Source organism: Taudactylus pleione, unplaced genomic scaffold (genome assembly GCF_031769625.1).
Source record: "Taudactylus pleione unplaced genomic scaffold, aTauple2 ptg000012l, whole genome shotgun sequence".
Lineage (NCBI taxonomy): Eukaryota > Metazoa > Chordata > Amphibia > Anura > Myobatrachidae > Taudactylus > Taudactylus pleione.
Window position 1 is genome coordinate 5,915,960 of NW_028284415.1, and position 12,596 is coordinate 5,928,555.

Here is a 12,596-nt window from a genome sequence, read left to right on the forward strand (position 1 = left end):
TGACTTAAATGTATTTTATTGCAGGAAAGCTGATAAACTAAGATGAAAAAATTACACTCTAGCAGCCTGTTTGTCTGTGCACAGGACTTGAATAAGGGCCCCCTAGGGTGAAAAGCAAACACTATTTCCATGACCTTTGTCTTCAAAAGACCACCTGGCCACTTGGTTCTGAGTAGCTGACAGTTTTGAACTACCAATTCATATAAAATAGACATTCCAGAAATATACATTTTAGGGGAACTATAATACACATCATGCTCATGGCCAGGTTGTTAGTACCATGAGCACATTTACCAGGGCACACAGAATGCATACAGTCATGACACGTAACTTTGAGGAATCGCCGTAACCCATGGCGATGGTCACACACCCCGTCAAAGCAAGGCTGGCCAGATCCGGATGGAAGCATGGACCCTGTGACAGAAGATTTGGCTGCACAGGAAGACGCAGTGGTGGGTCTATGGAGAGACCCAGCAGATCCGCGTACCACTCTCGCCGTAGCCAATCCAGTGTCACCAGAATCATCGTGCCTCCCTCCAACTTGAACTTGCAGAGAAATCGAAGAATCAACGAGACCGGAGGGCAAATGCAAGTCAGAGGGAATTTCCAAGGAACCGCCAGGGCATCTACCAGGAGAGCTCCGGGATACCTGCTAGGGAGCAGTATCTTGGTAACTGATGATTGTGAGGAGACGCCATCATGTCTATATCTGGTAGGCCCCTAAGGCTGGCCAACATCTAGAAGATGTCTGAATGCAGTACCCACTCACCTGCATGAACCTATTGAAGGCTTAAGAAGTCCACTTCCCAGTTATGGACACTGGTAATTAAGCAGCTAACTTCCTTCATGGCCCCATGACTGCGAGTGCCGCCCTGGTGGTTCATGTAAGCGATCGCGGTTGCGTTGTCCGACTGAACCTTTACTGGAAGTAACTGAAGGTGCTGACCATGGCATAGAGCCCTGAATACTGTTCAAAGTTCCAGGACATTGATCGGCAGCTGGCTTTCCTAAAGTGTCCAATGACCCTGGATGTTCTGATGACACGTCACCGCCGCCCACCCCCCAAAGGTTTGCATCGGTGGAAAGAATCGGTCCTGGATCCAAAAGAGACGGCCTCTTTTCAGGTGTAGGCGCTAGAGCCACCACAGTAGGGAGAGACAAACCTCTCGGGGAAGAATGAGCGCGTGCGCTCTGAAGTTCATAAGAGACTTGTTCCACCGCCTCAGAATGACCAAATGAAGAGGCCGGGAGTGGAACTGACCATACTCCACCATGTCGAAGGTAGAGACCAGGGACCCCAGGATCTGCATACAATCTGCATAGACACTCGACGGTGGCTTAGAAAGGGGCGGATTATGGATTGCAGGCTGAAGATCTTGTCTGCTGAGAGGAAGACTTGTTGAGTTCTGGAGTTCAACAGTGCTCCCAAGTGAAGGATTTCTGAGCTGGAGTTAACGTGCATTTCCGCCAGTTGATAATCCACCAGTGTGACTGGAGAAGTTCCACAGTCAGATGGATGTGATCCCTGAGGACAAACGAAGACTGGGCCAGGAGGAGTAGGTCGTCCATGTAAGCAAAGATCGGGATGCCCCTGCGGCGAAGATGTGCTGCCTTAACCGCCATGACTGTGAACACATGAGGGGCCGCAGACCGACCAAAAGGTAACGCCTGAAACTGATAATGGTTGTTTCCAACTGCAAACCTGAGGAAGCACTGGTAACTGATTTGGATGGGGAAATGCAAGTATGCATCCTGGACATCCAACGACACCATAAAGTCCCCCAGCTCCATCACCAGAATGATGGAACGAAGGGACTCCGTACAAAATCTGGGAATCCGGAGGAACCTGTTCAAATGCTTCAGATTGAGAATGGGTCAAAACGAGCAGTTTGGTTTCTGGACCAGAAAAAAATTGGCGCAAAACCCCTGTCCTCTCTGAGACGGGGGGACAGATAGGATTACCTTGGAGGTCAAGAGAGAGCGAATAGACGCCTCGATAGCTTCTACTTTTACTGGCTGTGTGGGAAGGCCGGGGGAAAAATACAGGGGCGGTGGGCACTGCTGAAAATTTAAAGCATAGCCCTGAGGCACAACGCCTCTGACCCAGATGTCTGTTGTGGTTTCCATCCACACTGACCCTGGGTGGAGGCACACCCCATCATGCGGCAGGCTTGTCCACTGGTTTAGCAGCAGGACGTCTGGCAGACCAGGACTGCTTATCTCAGGGCTTAGAGTTCTTGGAGGCAGCACTCTGGCTTCTGGGAAACGGTTGACTTCTGGCTCTACCCTGTGGACGAAAGGAGTGAGAAACTGAAGTCCTAGGCCTGGGCGGAGCCACTGAAGGCAAGAAAGCAGACTTAGACGCCACCAGAATAGCCAGAATCTTGTCTATTTCAGGTCCAAACAGAATGTCCCCTGAATAAGAAAGCGCAACCAGAGCGCTCTCCTGGCCGCCACGGCAAAAGCCGACACCTTAGAGCAGAGTTGGGAAAAAACAGGTGTTAAAAAAAACCACAAAAAAAAAAAGGTTTTTTTTGGTTTAAACCAGTTTTTTGGCATTAATGTTTAAATGAAAAAAAGTAATCCTGCTTGTTATATTAATACTGTGAAACATTGATATGTATTAGAAACCTTGATCAATCGTGTTTTAATGCTTTCTAACATTATCAATCCAAAGTTATTAGGGTTTGATATGATTTATTTGACATCTTTCATTTAGACTAAACATAATTAAAACACGCAAAAGCACTTTTCAGAGAAACATGCAAACACAAAAGGAGTTAAGCATTAGAACTGGTAATGTCACTGCCATTAAACATTTTGAATGAAAACACTAGTTTAGAGGCTTTTTCAGTTCCCAGTCTGTTTCGAAGCTTCGAATGAACTAAAGCGAAAGAAGAAAAAATAGTTTCTACACTAGCTGAATATGCTTGAGCAGTCAGAAATTGTTCAATAACGGTAAATACATTAGGGTTAACTTTTTTCAATTGCACTTTTTTTTTTGCTCGTCCACCAATCATAAGATGACACTTGTAACACCACAGATACTAAGTGGTATACAGTCAGGTGCATAAATATTGGGACATTGACAGAATTTTCATATTTTGGCCTCTATTCACCACCACAATGGTTTTGAAATGAAACAAACTAGGAGGGGTATTCAATATGAAACGTTAACTTCACTGTCGAAGTTAACGTTTCATATCGGAGTTTTTACCTGCGTTAAAGTATCGGGCGCGCTCCCGCTTATACCCGTATTCAATACAAAATTAACGAAAACTGGAAACTCCGAAGTTGGATTTGCGTAAAGTTACGAATTTTTCCTTAAAAAATTGTAAGACCCCCCTAAAGTAGTAAAAACATGGGGGAACACTATGGGTACCCCCGTTTTAGCCTTTAATTGAAAGTCGGGGATTTAAATAGCTGCAGCAGGTGTTTTTTTTTCCGACATTGAAGAAGTGATGCAGAAGAACACTTAGGTTATTTTTTTTGTTTTTTTAAGTGGTCCCATCAAATTTGGGGTACATGAAAATGGGTACTAGCATATTTTGATGTCCCTAAAGTAAGTTTTTAAAAATTCTGCATTTGTGCACCTGCCGTTATAATTCTATTCTAGAAAACACCTGCCGCATACTTGCAGAATAGCCCTGAACCTATTTCCCTATTGTTAAACAATTTTTTCCACCCCAATTTTTAAATACATTTTTTTGTGTCCCTATTTTTTTTTTTAAACTTTTTTTTGACACAGTTCATTTTTAAATGTCATTCCCAGGGGTGCAGGCTATTTTTTTTAAGCCTGCACCCCTAAACCCCAATTCTGCACTTTTTTTCGACACCTATTCAGTGGTGAAAAGTTATCCCCGTCTTTTATCAAAGACTTTTCAAAACTGCGATAAGTCTTTGAAATTGAATACGGTGTAAAAGTCAAACCTGCGATAATGACGTCAAAAGTGCGATATTAACGCAAAAACGATGTTATCGCTCCCATATTGAATACCCCTGTAGATGTGCTTTAACTGCAGACTTTCAGATTTAATTTGAGGGCAATTACATCCAAATCAGGTGAACAGTGTAGGAATTACAACGGTTTCTATATGTACCTCCCACTTTTTAAGGGGCCAAAAGTAATAAGACTACCAACTCAAAAGCTATTTCATGGACAGGTGTGGGCTATTCCCTCATTATTTCATTATCAATTAAGCAGGTAAAAAGGTCTGGAGTTGATTCTAGGTGTGACATTTGCATTTGGAATCAGTTGCTGTCGACTCTCAATATGAGATCCAAAGAGCTGTCACTATCAGTGAATCAAGCCATCATTAGGCTGAAAATTCAAAACAAACCCATCAGAGAGATAGCAAAAACATTAGGTGTGGCCAAATCAACTGTTTGGAACATTCTTAAAAAGAAAGAACGCACCGGAGAGCTCAGCAACGCCAAAAGACTCGGAATACCACAGAAAACAACTGTGGTGGATGACAGAAGAATTATTTCCCTGGTGAAGAAAACCCCCTTCACAACAGTTGGCCAAATCAAGAACACGCTCCAGGAGGTAGGTGTATATGTGTCAAAATCAACAATCAAGAGAATACTTCACAAGAGTGAATATAGAGGGTTCACCACAAGATGTAAACCATTGGTGAGCCACAAAAACAGGAAGACCATATTAGAGTTTGCCAAACAACATCTAAAAAAGCCATTACAGTTCTGGAACAACATCCTATGGACAGATGAGACAAAGATCAACTTGTACCAGAGTGATGGGAAGAGAAGAGTATGGAGAAGGAAAGGAACTGCTCATGATCCATAACATACCACCTCATCAGTGAAGCATGGTGGTGGTAGTGTCATGGCGTGGGCATGTATGGCTGCCAATGGAACTGGTTCCCTTGTATTTATTGATGATGTGACTGCTGACAAAAGCAGCAGAATGAATTCTGAAGTGTTTCGGGCAATATTATATGCTCATATTCAGTCAAATGCTTCAGAACTCATTGGACGGCGCTTCACAGTGCAGATGGACAATGACCCGAAGCATACTGCAAAAGCAACCAAAGAGTTTTTTAAGGCTAAAAAGTGGAATGTTATGCAATGGCTAAGTCAATCCCCTGACCTGAATCCGATTGAGCATGCATTTCACTTGATGAAGACAATACTGAAGGGAAAATGCCCCAAGAACAAGCAGGAACCGAAGACATTTGTAGTAGAGGCCTGGCAGAGCATCACCAGGGATGATACCCAGCGTCTGGTGATGTCTATGCGTTCCAGACTTCAGGCTGTAATTGCCTTCAAAGGATTTGCAACAGAGTATTAAAAAGTGAAAGTTAGATTTAGGATTGTTTAGTTTGTCCCATTACTTTTGGCCCCTTAAAAAGTGGGAGGCACATATAGAAACGGTTGTAATACCTACACCGTTCACCTGATTTGGATGTAATTACCCTCAAATTATATCTGAAAGTCTGCAGTTAAAGCACATCTTGTTTGTTTCATTTCAAAGCCATTGTGGTGGTGAATAGAGGCCAAAATATGAAAATTCCGTCAATGTCCCAATATTTATGCACCTGACTGTATTTACTAAAGTGAGAGGTTTTAGAAGTGGAGTTGTTGCCCATAGCAATCAATCAGATTACAGCTATTATCTTCTAGAAGGTGCTAGATAAATGATAAGTAGAATCTGATTGATTGCTATGGGCAACATCTCCACTTCTAAAAACTCTCACTTTAGTAAATATACCCCTGAGTCTTTCTTTCTACCACTCATCTCAATAGGACTGAAGGTTTTGAATTGAAATACAAAGGTAAACATGGAGATTAAACCATGAGGTGTTTCTGTGTGTTTTGGCTGTTTTATGTGTTGGTGTTGTTTGATTGAGAATGTTAGCTGCTGGGGTGTATCTAGTGATCCAAGCGCCCCTGGCAATGTAATGGACTGGTGCCCACCCCTATGCAGTGCCCCCAATAGTAATCCCCCCCTATGCTGCATTGCCCCCAGTAGTAGCTCCCCCTATAGAGTGCCCCCAGTAGTAGCCCCCCCATACAGTGCCCCCAGTAGTAGACCCCAGTAGTAGTCCCCCCCTATACAGTGCCCCCAGTAGTAGTCCCCCCTATACAGTACCCCCAGTAGTGGCCACCCCCCCTAAATTGCCCCCTGTATTGGCCACCCCTATACAGTGTCCACAGTAGTGGCCACCCCTATACAGTGCTCCCAGTAGTGGCCACCCCCATAAATTGCCCCCAGTAGTGACCAGTCCTATACAGTGCCCCACAGTAGCGGGCACCGCCCATAAAGTGCCCCCCAGTAGCGGGCACCCCCTATTTCAGTACCCCCCCCCTGTAGTGCCAGGCTTACAGACACAAACGCACACACAAAGAACAAAAAAAATTCAACTTATCTGATCCCCGCTCCTGACGCGACCGCCGCTGTCTGCTGTGAGTCCCGGCCGCTCTTCTCCTGCTTGGGAGAGACGTCATGATGTATGACGTCTCTCCCATCACATGCTGCGGGGGGAGCCGGCACACGGAGCTCATTAGTGAGCTTCAGCCTGCTCCCTCCATGGACGACGCAGCAGCTAATGAGAGTCTGTCTGACTCTCATTAACTGGCTGCTATTACAAACACACAGCTGCCACTGGCGGCTATGTGTTTGTAAACACTTGTGGGGCCAGGGGACTTGCCCACCCCTTGGCTACTGGTGGCACTGCTGGGCGGCGCCCCCCTTTGGTCGGCGCCCCTGGCGAGTGCTATCCTGGCCAATGGGTAGATACACCCCTGGTTGTATCTACTGGAGCTGCCAGCCGGTCTACCAACTGCGACATTACCTGTGTTAAATTAGACACCCAAGCCAGTTCCTGACTGGATCCTGCAGGTGTTATGGCCTGTTACAGGGCCGAAGAGCAACTCACGCTCCGGGTCCTGAGGAGAGATGACGTTAACATATCTTTTACAGGTGCGAATCACTGAAGCACCCTCCTCCCTGGGAGTCTTATTTCTGGACATTAGTATAGTTGCAGATATCCCCACACACCAAAATAACAATGAAGGAGTAGCAAAATGCAATATATATATATTGAGAACTGTACTTACCAACTGTAAGGGATGTTCCCCAGGTGATAAATAACTACAGCAAGTACACAGACACAGAGTAGTACAAATATTCACAAGCACACAGACCACTCCAATGCACGAAAATGTGGGCACATATAGCTCAACAAACCAACCATATAAGCAGGAAGGAGCTAACTAGGCATATCAAGGCTGCTAGGAGCGAGTTATGAAAGAGACAAGACCCCAACTTCTCTCCCCGTGCTGTGCTGAAGCAGGCAGTGTTAGAAATGGCCGCTCAGTGTTCCAAGGGGGAGGAGAGAGGGAAGGATCCTGCCCTGGGGCTTGCTGGCTGCATAGAGAAAGCGCGCCCAAGGGTTGGGGGAGGGGACAGCAGGGAAAGTCCCGTCTCCCCCATCTGGCCGGACCCCAAGGCTAATGTCCATTGCCGCTAATCAGCGGCACCCTGTTCCATAAAAATGCCCTGGTGGTATAGTGGGTGGCGCAGGAGACCGGGAGCCCCCACTTGCCAGTACCGGCGGTAACGTCCACGATCCCGCTGCTCACTGCATGCAGGGAGCTGCCTTAACTTGTTCCCTTCTAGCACTGGCTGTGGTTCCAGTGTCAGGAGTCCGTGGGATCCTATAGGATGCCTCTCACTGCCCACTCAAGTTGAAAAAAAGCAATTATTCAAATAAAAAAACATAAATCGCGGGAGGACTAAAATAGCCCCTCCCCTTCCGGCACTAAACTAAAAACTGATGGCCGATGGCTGGGGGCAGGGTATAGGGGAAAGGGAGCCTGGGCTTGTGGGTATTTGCATTTAACTATTTGGTGCCCAGACTCTACTCTCCAGGCTATACCCAGTGTTATCCCTGTGCCCCCTAGTGGAGGAAGAAGAAATATACACAGTACACAAAGCAATTATACCAATAGGGGTCAAAAGAAAGTGCGGTGGTATGGTTGCATCAGTCAAATGAGGCCCTGATTTGGTGTAGGCATTTTGGCAAACATTCAACGGGTTTGCTTTAACAGTCAACACTATTACAGTTACAAAATGTTTTGCACTGGAGTTAGTGTCTAGCTTTATAAAGATAGTTGAAAAGCTGTTTTGTGAGGGCAGTTGCGCAAGTATGGGGCTGTAATATCGACACAACCTATCTGCGCTGAGCAGGATCTCCAATATTTTATATATACTTTTATTACAGTACACAAAATGCATCAGTCTAAGAACTCTGTCATATGTTATGAATGAATTCAATTACTCTCTTTCTATGCGGGATTACTGGAAGTCCAGCATACTGCCAGATAATAAGTAAATACTGGACACACACAACTTTTGAGCTTACCTGAAATTCTCCCCAGAAGGGGTGTCAGCTGCAGCACTTCCTGGGCTCCCATTTTCCGCTGAGTGTTGGGACACACTGATAAAGGAGTTACATAACAGTGATTATTTATGAAACATCCTAGCTATCATGATGTTACTCTAATAAAAGGGGAATTGGTATGAAATACCGCCGGCCACATGGCCGGCGGTTCGATTCCCGTCAGCGCCAGCCCGACAGGAGCAGAGTGCGACGCAGCGGAAGCCCGACAGCGCTGGAAATCCCGATCGTGGATAGGTAAGTATTTACTAAACTAACCTAACCCCCCTAACCCTCCTTAGGGGTGCCTAACCCTAACTTCCCATCCAAGTGCCTAACCCTAATCCCCCCTCTAAGTGCCTAACCCTAACCACCCCCTTCCCCGCTGCCTAAACCTAAGTCCCCCAGGGGGGTGCCTAACCCTAAGTCCCCCCCGGGGGTGCCTAACCCTAACCCTCCCTCCCCCTAGCCTAACCCTAACCCTCCCGGGGGGGTGCCTAACCCTAAGTCCCCCCCGGGAGCCCTAAACCTAACCCTCCCCCCCCGCGGCTGTCCACTCGTGGCACCCGGCATCCCTACGATCGGGATGCCGGGCGCCGGTCTCCCGGCGTCGGGGAAATGCGGGCGTCTACATCTAGACGCCCGGCATTTCACCCTTGCCGGGAAATGGCAGTCATGAAGCCGGCTGCCGGTAATTAGGCAGTCGGCTTCCCGATTGCCTCCCATAAAAGGTCCTGTACATGGCTATTTATCACTCTGTCTAGTACACATCAGGCATTCATGTTCCAGTCAATAGATCTACATGAAAAAGTTTGACAATGTTGAGATAGACACCACATAGTAGACAGTCAATAGGTAGACAAAGACAAAAGGTCGACACACAAAAGGTCAACATGAATTAAGATAGACGGGTACAAAAGGTCGACATTGAAATGGATTACTTTTTTTAGGGTTAGGCACTTACTGAAGGGTTAGGCTTTTGGAGGAACTGTTAGATACTTACCCCGACTGTTATGGTGAGGTACTAGGAGGGACAGTTAGGGTTAGGTACTTACCAGAGGGTTAGGGTTAGGCACTAGGAGGGGTAGTTAGGGTTAGGCACTTACCCCAATGGTCTTCATCCATGTCAACCTTTTGTCCTTGTTGACCTATTGACTGTCTACCATGTGGGGCCTATATAGACAATGTCTATATTTTCTATATACCAAACCCCAGGCATTCATTACTCCCCCTTCCTCCATCTACTTGCTTTGGAAAGGTACAGTATGGTAGATCACAGTATGCAAAAGGATAGGTGGTGCTCCTATACAGTGGAAGTTACATAAGGATGGTGTTAGCATTGAACATACAGTGGAAGTTACATAAGGATGGTGTTAGCATTGAACAGGGGGTATCAGCATAATATATGAAAGTCTCAATTTGCACAGGTGTAGCACTGTATAATAGGATCTCTGCATCCACTACACGATTTTAGCAGGCGATTGAACGATAACGTCGTCGTTATCGTTCAATTGTTTATAAATCGTGCAGTGTTTGGTCGTTATCGATCAACGATGCGCGCTCCCACTGGTCGTTTGATCGTCTCGGTAATATACTGAACATGCAGGTCAATTTGACTTGATCTATTAAAGATCATTTGCAAATCGTTCAGACTGAAAGATAAAATTTCAAGGGAAAAAAATCAAGGGAAAATCGTTTAGAGATTGGACAGGGAGTAGATCGTCTAGTGGATGTGCCCCTTTACAGGAGTTCTCAGCACTGTATATAGGGGTGTAAGCATTGTACTAAATGTCTGAGTTCTTTATGGGGCTTCAGCTATGTACAGGGGAATCTTAGGACTGTATACAGGGGTTTCTGCATTGTACAGAGGGTCACAACAGTACTATGTAGGGGTGCCTGCATTGTACAGAGTGTCAAAGTACTATGTAGGGGTGCTTGCATTGTACAGAGGGTCACAGTACTATGTAGGGGTGCCTGCATTGTACAGAGGGTTACAGTACTATGTAGGGGTGCTTGCATTGTACGGAGGGTCACAGTGCTATGTAGGGGTGCCTGCATTGTACAGAGGGTCACAGTACTATGTAGGGGTGCCTGCATTGTACAGAGGGTCACAGTGCTATGTAGGGGTGCCTGCATTGTACTGAGGGTCACAGTGCTATGTAGGGTGCCTGCATTGTACAGTGGGTCACAGTGCTATGTAGGGTGCCTGCATTGTACAGAGGGTCACAGTGCTATGTAGGGGTGCCTGCATTGTACAGAGTGTCAAAGTACTATGTAGGGGTGCTTGCATTGTACAGAGGGTCACAGTACTATGTAGGGGTGCTTGCATTGTACAGAGGGTTACAGTACTATGTAGGGGTGCTTGCATTGTACGGAGGGTCACAGTGCTATGTAGGGGTGCCTGCATTGTACAGAGTGTCAAAGTACTATGTAGGGGTGCTTGCATTGTACAGAGGGTCACAGTACTATGTAAGGGTGCTTGCATTGTACGAAGGGTCACAGTGCTATGTAGGGGTGCCTGCATTGTACAGTGGGTCACAGTGCTATGTAGGGGTGCTTGCATTGTACAGTGGGTCACAGTGCTATGTGGGGGTGCCTGCATTATACAGAGGGTCACAGTGCTATGTAGGGGTGCCTGCATTGTACAGAGGGTCACAGTGCTATGTAGGGGTGCCTGCATTGTACAGAGGGTCACAGTGCTATGTAGGGGTGCCTGCATTGTACAGAGTGTCAAAGTACTATGTAGGGGTGCTTGCATTGTACGAAGGGTCACAGTGCTATGTAGGGGTGCCTGCATTGTACAGTGGGTCACAGTGCTATGTAGGGGTGCTTGCATTGTACAGTGGGTCACAGTGCTATGTGGGGGTGCCTGCATTATACAGAGGGTCACAGTGCTATGTAGGGGTGCCTGCATTGTACAGAGGGTCACAGTGCTATGTAGGGGTGCCTGCATTGTACAGAGGGTCACAGTGCTATGTAGGGGTGCCTGCATTGTACAGAGGGTCACAGTGCTATGTAGGGGTGCTTGCATTGTACAGTGGGTCACAGTGCTATGAAGGTTTCCTGCATTATACTAGGGGCCACAGTGCCATGTAGGGTGCCTGCATTGTACATAGGGTCACAGTGCTATGTAGGGGTGCCTGCATTGTACAGAGGGTCACAGTGCTATGTAGGGGTGCCTGCATTGTACAGAGGGTCACAGTGCTATGTAGGGGTGCCTGCATTGTACTGAGGGTCACAGTGCTATGTAGGGTGCCTGCATTGTACAGTGGGTCACAGTGCTATGTAGGGTGCCTGCATTGTACAGAGGGTCACAGTGCTATGTAGGGGTGCCTGCATTGTACAGAGGGTCACAGTGCTATGTAGGGGTGCCTGCATTGTACAGAGGGTCACAGGCTATGTAGGGGTGCCTGCATTGTACAGAGGGTCACAATGCTATATATGGGTGCTTGCATTGTACAGAGGACGTCAGTACTGTAAATGGAGGATCATTGTACAGGGGAGTTTCAGCACTGTATATAGGGCCCAAAATATATTGGTGTTTCAGCAGACACACTGTATATAGGGTCCAAAATATATCGGTGTTTCAGCTGAATCGGTCTTGGACAGAGGATCACTGCACTATAAATATGAGTTTATGCAATGTACATAAGGGATGCATAGCAATGTAACCAGGGATCTCAGCACAATAACTGTGATCGGGGCTCTCACCTCCCAGCCTGATAGATGTACAGGGAGTAGTAGTTGTTACACTGCCTCTCTCCCCTCCTCTCCTCCCCGTCCTCACTCCTCAACTCATCCCCGTCCACTGATTCGGCCAGTGATGTTTGAGCCGGTAACATCTCCCGCAGAGATGCCAGCACAGCCGCTATGACAGCCTGGTAAACAAACAGAGGTCCGTTCCTATATCCGTCCGACGAGGCAGCTGCCTTATCTCTGTAAGAGGGTTCCTGGTAGGACGTAATGGTTCCTATGCCAACTCTCTTACTTCGGCTAGCTCAGTGTCGCCTTATTTTAGAATCCGCAGCTGAGCTTAAATCCATGATTGGTATAGATATAATGACATTACAACAGGATGAAGGTCTGTCCTTCAATCGTACGTTTTATATAGGAACAAGGGCCCTCATTCAGAGCCGTTCGCTATTTGCGGTCGTTCGTTTAAAAACAAGGGGTGGCTATTCAAATGATCCGTAC

The 12,596-nt window shown here is 46.7% G+C and overlaps 1 protein-coding gene across 1 annotated transcript in view; it reads right to left on the minus strand.

The window, feature by feature from the left end:
- Positions 1-12,300, minus strand: part of CUNH17orf75 (chromosome unknown C17orf75 homolog) — a 57,522-nt gene extending 45,222 nt beyond the window's left edge. Inside the window, exons 1-2 of the mRNA XM_088468574.1 lie at positions 12,114-12,300; positions 8,388-8,462 (exon numbers count right to left, since the gene is read on the minus strand). Coding sequence (XP_088324700.1) covers positions 8,388-8,462; positions 12,114-12,244 — 206 coding nt within the window. The 5' untranslated portion in view covers positions 12,245-12,300. The remainder of the gene's footprint in view (positions 1-8,387; positions 8,463-12,113) is intronic.
- Positions 12,301-12,596: the final 296 nt, after the last annotated feature.